Genomic DNA, 18400 nt, shown 5'->3' with positions numbered 1-18400 from the left:
ATTGCATGAAAAATATAGAGAGAATCGTAGAGGGGAACCATAATTTTGCTTACCACCTATACACAGCTTTTGGGAGAAATCAGCTCTGTGATATACCACAGAATGGTGCATACTACATATAATTTCACTGTGACACCCATCATCCTCCACCAAGTCTGCATTTTAGAATCTTTCCACTCTGACTCAGCATCTTTTCACTTCAGAAAACCTGATCATTGTATATACTGTATATATATATATATATATATATATATATATGTATATTGGAATGATCATGAAGCTGAATGTTGAGTCCCCCAATGTCAGAGATGGCTGTGGACCTTGAGAGAATGCAGAATTGATTTCACAGATAAGGGGCAGGGCAGTGGTGCCTGGTCACATTATCATTATTCTAGTGCTAGGAGGCTGCTGAGTTTAATTACACCCAGCACAACCCCAGCAGTGACAACTGTTAATGTAACTGGGCAAAAAATAAATAAAAATAATAATAATAATAAAGTCCCCCAATGTTCTATTAGAGGGACAAAAATAGGTTAAATAAATAGAAAAAAAAATACACAAAAATAAACCACCCCAAAAATAATGTCCACTGCTAATTATTTTCCTATCCTAGCCAAGAACTAGAATTTATTGTGGACACTGATGAATGCAAGTAAAAAAAGTATATTTTAGGGAAATATGATATCATTACCTCAAACAATTTTTTTAACAATTTTTTCAATGAGAAACAAACCTGAATTATTTTTAAAACAAAAACAAACCTGAATTATTCCTGGAAAAACCAAAAAAAAATCATGTTGCAAAAAAGTTTGAGCCATTAAATTAATATATTTTTGAACTATAAGACACACTTTTTCCCCCCAAAAGTGGGGGAAATGGCAGTGTGTCTTATAGTGCGAACACTAATGACCACTTCCAGGGCCGGCTCCAGGTTCATGTGGGCCCTTGGGCGATAAAGCCTCAGTGGGCCCCCCTGTGCTAAGGCCCCTTGCAGACAAGCGTTCCTCCCGCAGCGAGTCCGCATCGCAGCACCCGGCCTGACCTCCCAGCACTGATGGGATTCACATAGCATTATATTGATTTATGATGCTATGTAACCCTTATAGTCCTGGAATGTATTAGATGACACTAACAGCATTATGCCAGTTATCCAATACATTCCAGAACTTTAAGGGTTAGATCAATCAATATAATGCTATGTGACCTCCGGCAGCGCTGGGAGGTTGGGCCGGGTGCTGCGATGTGGACTTGCTGCGGGAGGAACGCTAGTCTGCAAGGGGCATAAGGGCTCTTTCATACGAGCGGATGCCGTGCGGGTAATCCGCTGCGTGAAAGAGTGCCAAGCCCCGTCCAGGACAGCAGAGACACGGAGCAGTAACATGATTGATAATGCTCTTTGCCTCTCTGTGATAATTTTACTACAAAATCACAGTGACAACTGTATCTCACTGTCATTTTGTAGTAAAAATGGCACAGAGAGGCACAGAGCATTATCAGTCATGTTACTGCTCTGTGTCTCTGCTGTCCGGAGCGGGGCTTGGCTCTCTTTCACACAGCGGATTACCCGCACGGCACCCGTTCGTATAAAAGAGCCCTTAGGCCTCATGCACACGGCTGTTATGCATCTGTTGCGGTCCCCAATGCACGGGCAACGTCTGTGCAGCGGCCGGGACAGATCCGGACCCATTCAACTTGAATGGCCGTATGCGGGCAGCAATACAGCCATGGGCCCACAACGGCCGTGTGCATGAGGCCTAAAACAAACTCCTATGAAAAATAATTTTTCCTCCTAAGAAAATAATAATCAATAATACACTTTATTGGCAAAAATTCATAAGAGGAAAATTTCCTCTTATGAATTTTTGCCAATAAACTGTATAATTGATTTCATGGGTTCTGGTATTTTCTTAGAGGAGTTTATATTGTGTTTTAGGCCGAATGCACGCGGCTGTGAGCGGTCCGTGGTATCCTGGCCTGGCATCCTGCTGAGAGCTGGAGCGTACAGCGTCATTGGTTGCTGCTATGACACTGTTAATGCTGCCGCTGCATTACAGTAATAAACTCGTATAGATCATACGAGTGTATTACTGTAGTGCAGCGGCGGCATGAAGCGCACGGCGTCATAGCAACCAATGACGTCATACGCTCCAGCTCTCAGCAAGATGCCAGGCCGGGATACCACGGACCGCTCACAGCCGTGTGCATTTGGCCTTACAGGCATGTGTGCTGCTGATGCTGAGCAAGAGCAAAGCAACACATGCTAATTGTTCTTTATTCAATTATTTAGGTGTTTTGGGTGTTTTGGTGTAGACAGTGACTGAGTCGTGACACTCACTGTAGATAGCCCCAGGCGGCAGGCCCCCCATTTATGTAACAGATATAATAATAAATACTACAATAACTGGTCTTTCTGTGACTTGCTAGACTTACTAGTTAATCTGAATTAGAAATTTAACACGAAATTCAGCTGTCAGCACTTCAGCAGCATTCAGTTGTGTCTGCTCTGGGACTGGGCGCCAGGTTTCCAGCTCTGGGCTCGGCTATCAGGCCTGCTGCTGGCTGGGGGCGGGCTTACAGTGAGTCAGACTCAAATGAGGATCATCGTATTCGCTGGATTCGTTGATCTGACTGTGCGGCGCGCGGTGCCTGGACTCAGAAGAGAAGAGGATCACGTGAGAGAGGGGGCGGGCGCTGCGCAACATGAATAATTATGGCTCGGACGGCGAGCGGGCGCTGCGCTGCGCTGCGATGCGCAAATATTTTCTGGCAAACATTTTAAAGGGGCCGCCGCGGAGACGAGTGGGCCCCCTAACTTACAGTGGGCCCCGGCACTTGCCCGGGTTTGCCGGGTTCTGACGCCGGCCCTGACCACTTCCATTATGGTCTGCACTGTGCCCTGACTGCATTCAGCATCAGGACGTAGTGCATGTAGGCGTGCACTATGACTTGACACTATGCATCGTCAGATCACAGTGCAGCATGGGCCGGAAGAAGAGCAGGGAGCCATAAGTGTCAGATCTGCAGAGGGGCAGTGCTGTCCAGAGGAAGCAAGGCAATTTCTTTTTTTTATGTTTGATCTGAGATCTGATGGGGGTCTGTTCTGAGGTATGATGGGGGTCTGTTCTGAGGTCTGATGGGGGTCTGTTCTGAGGTATGATGGGGGTCTGTTCTGAGGTATGATGGGGTCTGTTCTGAGGTCTGATGGGGGTCTGTTCTGAGGTCTGATGGGGGTCTGTTCTGAGGTCTGATGGGGGTCTGTTCTGAGGTCTGATGGGGGTCTGTTCTGAGGTCTGATGGGGGTCTGTTCTGAGGCCTGATGGGGGTCTGTTCTGAGGCCTGATGGGGGTCTGTTCTGAGGCTCATGGACGTTTGATCTGAAGCTGAACGGGGTCTTATCTGAGGCTTATGGAGTTCTGATTCGAGGCTGATGGAGGCTGGGGAGTCTGATGGGGGATTTGAGACTGATGTAGCTTTGGGGGGTCTGATCTGAGGCTGATAGAACTTGGAGGTCTGATGAGGATCTGATCTGAGGTATGATGGATCTTGGGGGTCTGATGAAAAATATTCTCTCTCTTATTTTTCTCTTATAGTCCGAAGCATCTTATAGTCCAAAAAATATGGTAATGCATTCAAAAAAAGGGTAAGGCTGCTTTCACATTAACGTTTTCAATTCCGCTATTGAGATCCGTCATAGGGTCTTAATAGCTGAAGAAAACGCTTCAGTTTTGTTCCCATTCATTGTCAATGGGGACAAAACTGAACTGAATGAAATGGAATGCACCAAAATGCATTCCATTCCATTTGGTTGTGCTCCCATCGCGGGCAGAATAACGCTGCAAGCAGTATTTTTCTGTCCACGATGTGGTGAGGAGCAAGACGGATCCGTCCTGGTACACAATAGAAAGCGGATCCATCCCCTATTGACTTTTAATAGTGTTCATGACGGATTCGTCATGGCTATAGAAGACATAATACAACCGGATCTGTTCATGATGGATGCATGCTGTTGTATTATGGTAACAGAAGCATTTTTGCAGATCCATGACGGATCCGCAAAAAAACGCAATGTGAAAGTAGCCTAAATTGTGTCTACTTCTGAAGACCAAAATTAACCTGGTCCTGAACCGGTTAAAGGGTTTTTCCCCATTATAAGAATTTCCTCTATTCAAATATAGGGGATAGGTTCCACAGATAATCACTGTACAGTCGTGGCCAAAAGTTTTGAGAATTACATAAATATTGGAAATTGGAAAAGTTGCTGCTTAAGTTTTTTTAATAGCAATTTGCATATACTCCAGAATGTTATAAAGAGTGATCAGATGAATTGCATAGTCCTTCTTTGCCATGAAAATTAACTTAATCCCAAAAAAAAACTTTCCACTACATTTCATTGCTGTCATTAAAGGACCTGCTGAGATCAATTCAGTAATTGTCTTGTTAACTCAGGTGAGAATGTTGATGAGCACAAGGCTGGAGATCATTATGTCAGGCTGATTGGGTTAAAATGGCAGACTTGACCTGTTAAAAGGAGGGTGATGCTTGAAATCATTGTTCTTCCATTGTTAACCATGGTGACCTCCAAAGAAATGCGTGCAGCCATCATTGCATTGCATAAAAATGGCTTCACAGGCAAGGATATTGTGGCTACTAAGATTGCACCTCAATCAACAATTTATAGGATCATCAGGAACTAAGAGGTTCAATTCTTGTTAAGAAGGCTTCAGGGCGTCCAAGAAAGTCCAGCAAGCGCCAGGACCGTCTCCTAAAGAGCATTCAGCTGCGGGATCGGAGTGCCACCAGTGCAGAGCTTGGTCAGGAATTGCAGCAAGCAGGTGTGAGCGCATCTGCACGCACAGTGAGGCGAAGACTTTTGGAAGATTGCCTGGTGTCAAGAAGGGCAGCAAAGAAGCCACTTCTCTCCAAACAAAACATCAGGGACAGATTCATCTTCTGCAGAAAATATGATGAATGGACTGCTGAGGACTGGGGCAAAGTCATATTCTCAGATGAAGCCTCTTTCCGATTGTTTGGGGCATCAGGAAAAAGGCTTGTCCGGAGAAGAAAAGGTGAGCGCTACCATCAGTCCTGTGTCATGCCAACAGTAAAGCATCCTGAGACCATTCATGTGTGGGGTTGCTTCTCATTCAAGGGAGTGGGCTCACTCCCAATTTTGCCCAAAAACACAGCCATGAATAAAAAATGGTACCAAAACATCCTCCAACAGCAACTTCTTCCAACAATCCAATAACAGTTTGGTGAAGAACAATGCATTTTCCAGCACGATGGAGCACCGTGCCATAAGGCAAAAGTGATAACTAAGTGGCTCGGGGACCAAAACGTTGACATTTCGGGTCCATGGCCTGGAAACTCCCCAGATCTTAATCCCATTGAGAACTAGTGGTCAATCCTCAAGAGGCGGGTGGACAAACAAAAACCCACTAATTCTGACAAACTCCAAGAAGTGATTATGAAAGAATGGGTTGCTATCAGTCAGGAATTGGCCCAGAAGTTGATTGAGAGCATGCCCAGTCGAATTGCAGAGGTCCTGAAAAAGAAGGGCCAACACTGCAAATACTGACTCTTTGCATAAATGTCATGTAATTGTCGATAAAAGCCTTTGAAAAAGGTATGAAGTGCGTGTAATTATATTTCACTACATCACAGAAACAACTGAAACAAAGATCTAAAAGCAATTTAGCAACAATCTTCGTGAAAACTAATATTTGTGTCATTCTCAAAACTTTTGGCCACGACTGTACTTCTCTTCGGCGGTCTCATAGAGATAAATGGAGCAGCAGTTCATTGTTGTGAACGATGAGGGGTCCCAGCAGTTGTGTTCCATGAATCACATACCTAAACTGTGGAGTTATCATGGTGGGACAAGCCCTTTAAGGGTTTTGAAATAAACTACTTTTCTAAACCAAGTTAGCAGAGGTTTATGAATGCTCAAGAGGAATGAAGCAATATCAGTAGTACTAATATATAATAAAAAATAAAATTCCATCATACCAACAGCCATCATGTAATCCCATCGATCAATCAGACACATCTTAAACTGAAAGTGGTCGGAGGTTTCCCCTTGGACAATCAGAGGGATATTTCGGTCCATGTTTTGGAAAACAGCAGATGTCCAGGCCACAAGGAACCAGAGTACTAATAGCAGAATTACAGACAGCATCTTCATTACTCTACAGCTGGTCATGTAAGGTATTCTCTGGGCTGTCCGAGAGAGAAACACTTTCAGAACCCTGGAAGAACAGAAAAATATATTCAGTTTCATAATATCTTACTTTTTAATTCATATGCATGCTATAGTCTTGGCCACCTCCTCCAGTCCAATCTCCTACTTAATGGCAACGTGCCTCTTCCAGCATGGGTAGATACTGTAGGTATCATGTCCCTTGTTGCCCTTCTGCTCTGTGGATGATGGAGTATGACACTACCCAAGTCCTGTCCTGAGCACTCCTACTGGGGGTACTGGGTCAGGTGGCAAGGAGAAAGAGACCATCTTTACATTGGAAGAGCTGAGTTACTGTGTCACAGATCATGTAGTGTGAGCTTAATATGACAGGGTGACAATGCTTTTTAAAATTAAGCAGTGTCAAATTTAGTGGTCACCAAACTTTCACTTTACAGTTGTTGCAAAACTGTTCTCAGAATTCTTGGAGTTAAAGCTTTAAAATACCTGGAAGACCATAGGTTGGAGACCAATGGTTTTCTTAAGTTAAACTTAGCCTACAGACTCACACCCTCGAAGGGAGGATCTATCATTTGAAGAGGTTGCTCCAGTATTTAACTCCTTGACGACGAGCACCATGCATGCATGGTGGAAGTTTTCGTTTTGAAGATGGTGCCCACTCTAGAGCAGAGCAAGTGCCATAGCTTCCAGGTGCCTGATGTTGCACACGGCAGACACCTGGGGCTAATGTCTGCGATCAGAGTTTTTGCTGATCACAGACATTTAACCTCTCATATGCCTTGGTCAAATGTGACCATGATATCTGAGAGCAGAAAACCTGGGAGCGATCCACTCCTGGGCGCTGAATTGCAAACCCCTGCAGCGATGGCAGGAGCCACTGAATGTCTGTGAAAGCTCTTGCCTAACTGAAAAAAAAACAGGGCTTTGAGAGCTGTAGTTCTTATGGAGCTTTGCAGGTGGCAGGTTTACATAAGAACATAGCAATATTAGCAATTCAATGCAGAGTGTAATAATTGCTTTTTATAGTCATCTAGGGTGACTTAAAAAAAAGTAAGAAAAGTTTTTAACAATATAAAAAAATGATCAAATCACCCCTTGCCCATAATTTAAATAAAAACAAATAAACAATGAAAAATAGATACCATAGCCCTTTTCTCTGTTTTAAAATGCCTGAATTATTAAAATATAATTGTTTTTATCCCATATGGCAAACACCAAAATGAAAAAAAAATAATAATAATGGCCGATTCACCATTTTTTCGTCGCTTCCCCTCCCCAAAAAATTGAATAAAAAAGTTATCATGAAGTCACACACACTCCAAAATTGTATCAATAAAAACCACTGACCTCCTTCACGCAACTCTGCAGACGTAACTCTAAAAAAAATTTTATGGGTATCGGAATAGGCAATGCGAATCAAAACATAATTTTTCAATTACAATTATTACAAAAATAAAAATCTGTGTGTAGATATTGCTCTTACACTCTTTGTGTAGCATCCATTGGCGTTCATTTGATTCCCTCTCAGGATGTCCACCTAAAGTGTCCAGTGCTGGTGGTCACACAAGCTCAGTCCTATTTTCTTGATCCTCCTATACAGGTACATGGGTGGTGGAGTGATTCAAGCTATTGTGGAGCCAACTAATCAGGGCACTAGAAGCAGGTTCTTACCAGCAGTGATGAGCGGCATAGGCAATATTCGAAGTGGCGATATTCTCGAAGTGGCGATATTTAAATTGGCGATTCGAATATTCGCGCTCAACACTACTCACCAGCATAAGGTGAATTTTCATAGAAGGAATCAAGGGGATTCCAGAGGGCGCTGTAACAAGTATATAGCAGCAATACAGTATCTAGACACAGGAGCAAAGATTGCAAGTGAAGGATTGTTCTGATCTAACAGAGAAATGAAATATTCTATTGTGGTACAAAGCTTTTACATTCATTACTCCCATGCATTATTTTTTACATCCTAGTAAAGTTCTCCAGCTATTTTCTCTTTGTTATAATCCGATAAAACCCTCCCAGCAGTGTAGAATGAGCACAGTGTGATTGCTCATTAATCTCCTTATGAATTATTGGTTCAGGCAAATCCTTACCTTTGCGCCAGCTTATACATAGTATATACGAGTTTAATTGAACATGCAAACACTGTATGTGTTCAATTAAATATTTAGTCGCTGATTATGCAGTTTATAATTTGTTCCTGAATGGATCAGAAAGCAGATTACGTGTTGGTTGTGCTATTTCATCAATGCATCTATCTCCATACTGTACGCAAATACGTACAGTAGCTCTCCGGCAAAAGAAAAAAAATGTGTCACCAGTGCTATCTTGTATGTCCAGTGGCTGCAGTGCATTTGGAAAGTCTTCAGACCCATTCACTTTTTCCACCTTTTGTTATGTTGTGTATAGCGATGAGCGGAAGAGGTCATATTCGAATTCGCGATATTTCATGAATATTTTGCAGAATATTCGTTGAATATTCGCAAATTCGAATATTTATTATATTTTACGATTTTTTTACTCGAAAAATCGGCAAGGTAATGATTGTGTAATATGCGAATTTTCGTAATACAAATTTTTTATTGCAAATTTGTCAACTTACAACTATTAGACAAAGAAGATTATAGCACTAAATTAGCTAAATTGCTCTATATTCGTTTTTTCCCCGAATATTCGCTATATTGCTATAACTTTGTTTTTTCGAATATTCGTAATATTCTAAAACAAGAATATATAGCAATATAGCGAATATAAAAAAAACTAATATAGAGCAATTTAGCTAATATAGTGCTATAATTCATATTTAGCTGGTCCAAGCCGCTCCTGTCCTCCAAGCTGCCTCTGCTTTCTCCATCTTGTAGTCCATCACTGTTTTCATCCAGTGGTCGCATGCACTGCTTCAGCCAATGACAGGCTTCAGGAGTTATGTGGCCACAAGCATCACATCATTGCTGAAGCCAGTCCTTGGCTGGAGCAGTGCACATGACCATGCCCATAGACCACTGGAAGAAAACAGTGCGGAGACCATGAGATGGAGAAAGTAGAGGAAGAGCGGAAGACTGGAGAAGCATGAAGCAGGTTAGTATAAATCTTCTGTTTCAGGGAGCAGTCTGCGGGTGCTTGCAAAAAAAAAGATTATTACTGGAAACCTTTTTTGTCTTGAGACAACTCATTTCCATCTTCCCTATTTAGTCATTGGGATGCTTAAGGGAAGGGTAAAAAACCATTTGGGACCCTCCTCTATGAGCCTGAACTAAAACTGGTCACAAAGATGTCCAATAATTTCCCCATGGCGATAACATTGATCATTAGAGGGTTCTAAATCTAGACCAACAGCCATAAAATGGTGCTTGAGTTTAAGACAACCCCTTTAAATGTGCCACTGTTTACTTTGATTATGCCAACGGTTAGTATATTTGGGTCTTGGTGGCCTCTACATCCTAACTGTCTATCTTAATAAACCTTCCTTCAGTGATAAGCTGTGAATCAATAAAAGGAGATCCTTCCTATTACATTTATATGTTCAAGTGGACCATATAGAAAGAGTCTGTTTAGAACCAACAATGTCTTAAAGCCAAATAGCATAGATCAATCTGGTTTCTATCATCCAAGCAATGTCCATATGAGAAGACTAGCGTGCAGAGTACTATGTATTTTCATGGAAACATTACACTACTTTAAAGTTCTCCTGCTAATATGAAGGCTTCCTCATGCTGCCACCATTCCTAACCTTCCTAGCTAGACATTTCAACTAATTGTGCCTTTTCTGCTGAGTCTTAACTTTGGTCTGTAGGGATCATGTATCGAAGGAACATGCCTGTTGAAAACCAAAGTCCTGAGGCTGGCAAAGTATCTGTGATACAGCTAAAGTCTATTAAAAAAAAAATGGGTCCTACAAGTGAAAATAATCATCTTGCCCTCAAATACCTATTGCTCAGATGTTTTTGATGTGCCCTTTCATAAATAGTAGATATTTTTTACCTGAACAATTTTTTGAATTCAAAGATATGACAAGATTAGCAACTAAAAGATCTACCCTATCCTCCAATTCCCTAAATTAAAAGCAAGTCTATGCAAAACCCAAGACTAAAGATGGTTACACATTAGTTGATCAAAATGGACAATTGCAACTGAAATAATTGTTCATCAGGTAAAAATGTAAAATGAAGTACCTGTCACGTCCCTCCCATGACAGAGGTGAGAAGATCTGACAGACTGGCAGCACGTGAGGGTATCTGACAGTCTCTCTGTTTTATCCTTGCAGTGTTGTTTTGTAATGACCACAGCTCGTATTAGGTGCAGCTTGTGGTCATTACTGAGGCTCTATTTAGTTCTGACTCACACTGCTTACCATGCGGTTGATATTTCCTGCTGGAGTTGGTTGAGCTAGTGTGTTGTTCCTTTGGATCTCCTGCTCCTCCATTCTTCTTTAAGCTAAGTGCATTATGTTTTGCATTTTGTTCTTCGCTTGTGTGTTGTTGTCTAGGCCTCAGGGAGATGCTGGTTCCTTCATCTGGGGAGGAACCAGTAGTCTCATTCCCTGCCACCACTCCTAGGGCCTTCCAGGGTCTCCAGGGCTTAGGTTACGGTGTATAAGTATTTCCACCTTTTGGGTCTACTCATACTGGCAGGAGTCAGGGAGAGGTCTAGCGATTCCTAGGAGGTTACCGTCCCTCTTCCTTAGCTTTGAGGCCTAGACTACGGACTATTCCTTCTGTGTGTTATCTGGTGTTATCCCCTCCCCACTACCCGTGACAGTACCAATGATTATTTTAGCCAAGCTATGACAGTGTCATGGTCTTACCTTCTCACTGTTCTCCTTCGTTTGACATGTGCTGGCGGCCATCTTGGTTTCTGGGTTTCTTGTAGCCTCCCACCCTGCGGCTCCTCCTTCCCACTGGGAGGAGCTGGATGCCTAGCTCATATATATAGAAGGTCTGTGGCTTCAGTTCCTTGCTTGGTCCTCCTGTGTGCACATGCTTCAAAGACTGCTGCTGCTTCTGGTTCCTGATCCTGGCCTCGTCTGACTACCCCGTTGGTTCCCGATCCTGGCTACGTCTGACTACCCCGTTGGTTCCTGATCCTGGCTACGTCTGACTACCCCGTTGGTTCCTGATCCTGGCTACGTCTGACTACCCTCCTGGTTCCTGACCTCCGTCTACGCAAGACCCTGCTTCAGTTTAGCCATCCGTTTGGACTTTAGCTACGGCTTGATTTTCAATAAAGCCTTCTTATTCCACCTATCTCTGTTGTACGTCTGGTTCATGGTTCCTTGACATTAGGACCAAGCCATGAATTCTGACGGTACAGGGCCATCCTCGCTACCTACGCTGGTTGCCAGACTTGATCAGCAGGATCACCTGTTGGGTCGGTTCGCTGTGGCGTTACAAACCCTGCTTGAACGCACGGCTCATTTAGCTTCCGTTGCCGATGGGTCGGTTGTCGCTCCTGGGGCCGCTCCTACTGCCGCTCCGGTTGTTGCGCCAGAGTCCACCCCGACACCTGTTGCTGCACCTGCGGTGTTTCGGGGTATGACCGGTTCTGCCCCCCTTCCACAGCGCTTTGGGGGAGAGCCAACTCAGTGCCGAGGTTTCCTTAACCAGGTGGCCATTTATTTCGAGTTGCTGCCACATGCCTTTCCTACTGAGAGATCAAAGGTGGGCTTCTTGATCTCGCTGCTCTCGGACAAGGCCTTGGCCTGGGCCAGCCCTTTATGGGAGAACAACAATCCGGTGGTTGCCGAGTTTTCCGGTTTTGTTGCTTCTCTTCGGAAGGTATTCGATGTGCCGGCTCGTGCTGCCTCTGCTGCGAAGCTCCTTATGTCCATCAGACAGGGTTCACGATCCGTAGCTGAATACGCCATTGAGTTTCGTACCCTGGCAGCAGAGGTGGGCTGGAATAATGAGGCTCTGGTCGCTGCTTTCTCTCATGGTCTCTCGGATGCCTTGAAGGATGAGATTGCAGTCAAGGACCTACCAGTGGAGCTCGAGTCCCTTATTTCTTTCCTGATTTTGATTGACACCAGACTCAGGGAGAGACCTTCCTTTAAGGAGAGCCTGCGGAGGCCTTCTAACAGATTGGCGCCTACGTTTGCTGTCCCACCCGTGCCTCCCTCTCCTCCCACGCCTCCTGGGGATGACTGGTCTGGGGGTCAACCCATGCAGCTGGGGGTTGCTCGCCTGTCCGAGGGGGAGAGGGTACTCCGGAGACGCGAGGGCCGATGCATGTACTGTGGTCTCGGTGGGCATTTTCGGTTGGCATGCCCGAACCGTCCGGGAAACGCTCGCACCTGAGATCCTGTCGGGGGCAGATCTTGGGTGGAGTCTCCTCGTCCCCGGTTTCCCGTGTTGACAAACCACTGATTACTGTTGTCCTCTCCTGGGTCGGGGGCTCGGTGACGACCCAGGCGTTGGTGGACTCTGGTGCTGGTGGCTTGTTCATTGATAGTGTGTTCGCCGCCGCCAATTCCATTCCTCTGCAGCCTCGAGGTTCCCCACTGGCTCTTGAGGCGATAGACGGCAGACCCCTTCTGCCGCCACACGTGACTCAGGAGACCCTTCCAGTGGGGATGGCCATTGGTGCCGTTCACAGAGAGTCGGTCTGTCTCCAGGTTATTTCGTCTCCACACTACTCGGTGGTCTTGGGGTACCCCTGGCTCCAGAAGCATAATCCGACTTTCGATTGGAGATCGGCCGAGATCCTCTCGTGGTCACCGCAGTGTGGGGCTAGTTGCATCCATGGGCCTGTCAAGTTGCTGTGTACTTCCTCGGACTCTCTGTTGCCTCCTGAATACGAGGAGTACCGGGATGTATTCGATAAGGTGCGTGCGGTTGCCCTACCTCCGCACCGCCCATACGATTGTGCCATAGAGTTACAATCTGGTGCCGTTCCTCCTCGTGGCAAAGTCTATCCACTGTCGGTAGCGGAGAATGAGGCCATGGAGGAGTACGTGAGGGAGGCGCTTTCACGCGGACACATTCGCAAATCCTCGTCCCCGGCAGGGGCTGGATTTTTCTTTGTGAAAAAGAAGGGCGGTGAGTTGAGGCCTTGCATCGACTACAGGGGTCTCAATCGCATCACGATCAAGAACGCTTACCCGATACCCTTGATTTCCGAGCTGTTCGATCGCCTCAAAGGGGCCACGGTCTTTACCAAACTCGACCTGAGGGCAGCATATAACCTGGTAAGGATCAAGGCGGGCGATGAGTGGAAGACCGCGTTTAACACCAGGACCGGTCATTATGAATCCTTGGTTATGCCCTTTGGGTTGTGCAATGCGCCCGCAGTCTTCCAGGAATTCATCAACGATGTTTTCCGTGACCTGTTGCAGCAGTGTGTGGTGGTCTATTTGGATGACATCTTGGTATATTCTGCATCCATGGAGGCCCACATTCTGGATGTCAGACGAGTGTTGCAACGCTTACGAGAGAACAAGCTGTTCGGTAAGCTTGAGAAATGCGAATTTCACCGATCCCAGGTAACCTTCTTAGGTTACATCATTTCCGCTGAGGGGTTCTCCATGGATCCTGAGAAGGTTTCGGCTGTCTTACAGTGGCCCCAGCCCAGTGGGCTTCGTGCCCTGCAGCGCTTTTTGGGCTTCGCCAATTATTATCGGAAGTTCATCAGGGATTTTCCATGCTAGCCAAGCCTCTCACGGATCTGACCAGGAAGGGCAGTAATCCTCAGGTCTGGCCGCTCGAGGCCATCCGAGCTTTTGAGGCTCTAAAGTCCGCCTTTGTGTCGGCTCCGATTCTGTCGCATCCCAACCCTGGGTTGCCTTTTGTCCTCGAGGTGGACGCGTCTGAGACGGGAGTAGGCGCCCTCCTGTCTCAGCGTAGAACACCAGAGGGTCCTCTGCTTCCTTGTGGGTTTTACTCCCGGAAACTGTCTTCCGCGGAGTGCAACTATCAGATTGGTGACAGGGAGTTATTGGCCATCGTGCAGGCCCTTAAAGAATGGAGGCACTTGCTCGAGGGCTCGGTGGTTCCGGTTCTCATCCTGACGGACCACAAGAATCTGACCTACCTCTCTGAGGCCAAGAGATTGACACCACGTCAGGCCAGATGGGCTCTGTTCTTGTCACGTTTTAATTACGTGGTCTCCTACCTACCCGGCTCCAAGAACATCAGAGCGGATGCCTTATCACGGCAGTACTCCGAGCTGTCCGGGGAGGAGTCGATTCCGACTACGGTCATACCCCCGAATCAGATCCTGGCTGCTATTCGCACCAGCCTGACCTCTCCTCTGGGTGAGCAGATTTTGGCGGCTCAATCTGGTGCTCCCTCTGGGAGACCCAACGGCAGATGTTTTGTGCCTGAGGAGTTGCGCACTCGGTTGTTGCGAACCTACCATAACTCCAAGGCCGCGGGGCACCCTGGAAAGAATCAGCTGTCCTGGGCGGTTTCACGTCTGTTCTGGTGGCCTTCTCTACGTTCCGACATCGCCGCATATGTAGCGGCATGCTCCGTTTGTGCCCAGAGTAAGTCCCCTCGGCACCTTCCGTTGGGCCTTTTGCAACCCATAGCCACCGGGGAGCGTCCATGGTCACACCTGGGGATGGATTTCATTGTGGACCTTCCTGCATCCCGAGGCCATACGGTCATTCTCATGATTGTGGATCGGTTTTCCAAAATGTGCCACTGTGTTCCTCTCAAGAAGTTACCCTCTGCACAAGAGTTGGCCTCGATTTTTGCCAGGGAGGTCTTCCGGTTGCATGGTTTGCCCAAGGAGATTGTGTCGGATCGGGGGAGTCAGTTTGTGTCCAGGTTCTGGCGCGCCTTTTGCTCCCAGTTGGGGATTCATCTCTCTTTCTCCTCGGCCTACCACCCTCAGTCCAATGGGGCCGCAGAACGATCCAATCAGGCCTTGGAGCAATTCCTTCGTTGCTATGTCTCCGATCACCAAGACAATTGGGTTGACCTCCTGCCTTGGGCTGAGTTTGCCAGGAACACGGCGGTGAACTCTTCCTCTGGGACGTCTCCCTTCATGGCCAATTATGGGTTCCAACCTGCCGTGTTACCGGAGGTATTCTCTCCCCAGGATACTCCGGCTGTGGAGGATCACCTTTCCGTCCTACGTACTTCTTGGGTACAGATCCAGAGGTCCCTTGAGGTCTCTGCGCAACGCCAGAGACTCCAGGCTAATCGCAGACGAGCGCCCGCTCCTTCCTACCAGGTCGGAGACCGTGTATGGTTGTCCACCCGCAACCTCAACCTTCGAGTGCCCACTCCCAAGCTGGCGCCTCGCTTTGTTGGTCCCTTCCGAGTGCTTCACAGGGTAAACCCGGTAGCCTATGCCCTTGCGCTTCCTCCTGGCATGCGGATCTCCAACGTGTTTCATGTCTCCCTGTTGAAGCCATTGGTGTGTAATCGTTTCACTTCCTCGGTTCCTCGGCCCCGTCCGGTCCAAGTGGGCAATCGTGAGGAATATGAGGTGAGCAATATCCTGGACTCACGCCTGGTCCGCGGTCGGTTGCAGTTTTTGGTCCATTGGCGTGGTTATGGTCCAGAGGAGCGTTCCTGGGTTCCCTCCACAGATGTCCATGCTCCTGCGTTGCTCCGAGCCTTCCACGCACGCTTCCCTCTGAAACCGTTCCTTACTCCGCGGAGGAGGGGCCCTTGAGGGGGAGGTACTGTCATGGTCTTACCTTCTCACTGTTCTCCTTCGTTTGACATGTGCTGGCGGCCATCTTGGTTTCTGGGTTTCTTGTAGCCTCCCACCCTGCGGCTCCTCCTTCCCACTGGGAGGAGCTGGATGCCTAGCTCATATATATAGAAGGTCTGTGGCTTCAGTTCCTTGCTTGGTCCTCCTGTGTGCACATGCTTCAAAGACTGCTGCTGCTTCTGGTTCCTGATCCTGGCCTCGTCTGACTACCCCGTTGGTTCCCGATCCTGGCTACGTCTGACTACCCCGTTGGTTCCTGATCCTGGCTACGTCTGACTACCCCGTTGGTTCCTGATCCTGGCTACGTCTGACTACCCTCCTGGTTCCTGACCTCCGTCTACGCAAGACCCTGCTTCAGTTTAGCCATCCGTTTGGACTTTAGCTACGGCTTGATTTTCAATAAAGCCTTCTTATTCCACCTATCTCTGTTGTACGTCTGGTTCATGGTTCCTTGACAGACAGACCATTATTATTTGAAAAGAAGTCGGCAATGTTTAATATTTTTGTCTGGTAGTTACACAGTGATAAATAAATTATATTCTGCAGAAAGTAATTCTGCTGTGAAAAATGCCAAATGGACATTTTACAGTAGCTTCTTACAAAATTATAATATAAAAATAAAATTTAATGCAAAATGCCAAACCACACATAGTCTTCCATGGAAAAAGATATGGAGTAAAACATTTTACACGGCTTTTGTTTAAACAACTGCACAAAATATCACACAGAATTGTATTGTAGAAGTGTTCTCAGATGTATCACTACAGCAAATAGCATTTATTAGCTAGAGAAAGTTAATACAAGGCACTTACTAATGTTTTGTGATTGTCCCTGTTGCTTCTGTTGCTGGCTTAATTCATTTTTCCATCACATTATACACTGCTTGCTTCTAAGGTTACGACCACCCTACAATCCAGCAGCGGTGGTCATGCTTGCACAGTATAAGAAAAAGCACTAGCCTATGTGTGGTCCTTTGGTCCCAGCCATCATAGAGGCCGGCTCTTTTTCCTATAGGATGCAAGCATATCCACCACTGATGGATTACAGGATGGTCATAACCATGGAAACGAGCAGTGCATAATGTGATGGAAAAATGAATCCACAAACGGTACAGTCAATATTAAGCAGCACTCCAAGCCGACTTGGGAAAAATCATTATGATTATCAGGATTCCTGATAGTAGTCCACAGGACAGATGGTGCACGCGGATGGGGACCCTGGCTTGAAGGTCCTAGACAGATACCAAGCAAGTAGAAGGGATCTAAAGCACTCGTCAGTTCAAAGTAATCTTGGAGTTTATACGTTAACTTAGTGACTTGTGTGTATACCGCCTCATCGACCATGATCCAAAGTTTGATATCATGCATAGAATCAGATTTTTGGTGGATGCCACCTATGCAGATGATGTCCCTGACAGTCAACGACAGGATTTTCTTATTAAATCACATCCTGTCACTCACGTTATATACATTTTCCCTAAGATTAATAAAAACTGGGAAAACCCACCAGGGCAAGCAATAGTTTTGGGTGTAGATTCTATCTTTTTGCCCATAGCAATCTTCCTGAACAAAACCTTACAGGAATTTGACTCCTCAGCCACCTCCTTCGTCAAGGATACCTCACATTTTTAAAACAAGCTTAACAATCTTACCTTTGAGACAGGGAATTTCCTTGTCTCTTTCGATGTCATTAGTCTGTACACGAGTATAGATCATACCAAAGAACTAGAAGCTGTACACTGTACATTACTTAAATCAAATTACCCACCAAGGAAGACTGATTTTTTACTTGCTCTACTCGAGATTATATTAACCTGCAATTACTTTTCGCTTAACGATAAGTTCTATATACAATGCAGGGGGACAGTGATGGGGTCCAATGTGTCCCCATCTTATGCCAATATCTTTATGGCCTGTTTCGAGGATGTCTTTGTGTATCCACTTCCAATACGTGAGGGGCTGGATGAGATACATAGATGATATCTTTTTTATTTGGACTAGGACGGAAGAAGCATTACAAGACTTTTTCCTCCATTTGAATAGTATTCACCCAGAACTTCAGTTCACTATGGTGCCCTCGAATGCAGAATTACAGTTCTTGGACACCCTAGTGTATGTACAGGAAGGTGCCCTACAAACTGACTTATACACCAAACCTATGGATCAAAATAGGATCCTTAGGTTTGAGAGTTCACATTCATGAGGGATGATTAAATCATTACCGTATAGTCAGCTCCTACACCTTAGGAGGATTGTCAGTGAGGAGGACAAAACCCAGACTAGACTAGGAGACATGACTAAGAGATTTATCGATAGAGGACACCCCCGACCGCTTGTCACTAGCCAGTGCAAGCAGGTGAAAGATGTGACACAGACCGAATCACTGAAGGACAAGGGACTGAAAAATAAAACCCATAAGATTTCTTTTGTCACTAGGCATACTTACCTCAGTAATAGAATATCATCAATTGTCAGAAACAACTGGTGGGTACTTACCCAGGCTTTTCCATCGGTCCCCGAATTTAGGCCCCTC

At 45.9% G+C, this 18400-nt stretch overlaps 1 protein-coding gene across 1 annotated transcript in view; it reads right to left on the bottom strand.

The window, feature by feature from the left end:
- Positions 1-18400, bottom strand: part of GPR158 (G protein-coupled receptor 158) — a 443660-nt gene that overhangs the window by 58247 nt on the left and 367013 nt on the right. Inside the window, exon 7 of the mRNA XM_044294904.1 lies at positions 6010-6248. Coding sequence (XP_044150839.1) covers positions 6010-6248 — 239 coding nt within the window. The remainder of the gene's footprint in view (positions 1-6009; positions 6249-18400) is intronic.

Source organism: Bufo gargarizans, chromosome 5, assembly GCF_014858855.1.
Source record: "Bufo gargarizans isolate SCDJY-AF-19 chromosome 5, ASM1485885v1, whole genome shotgun sequence".
NCBI classification, from domain to species: Eukaryota; Metazoa; Chordata; class Amphibia; order Anura; family Bufonidae; genus Bufo; species Bufo gargarizans.
Note: the sequence above shows the minus strand (reverse complement) of the source record. Positions and strands in the feature narration are given on the sequence as shown.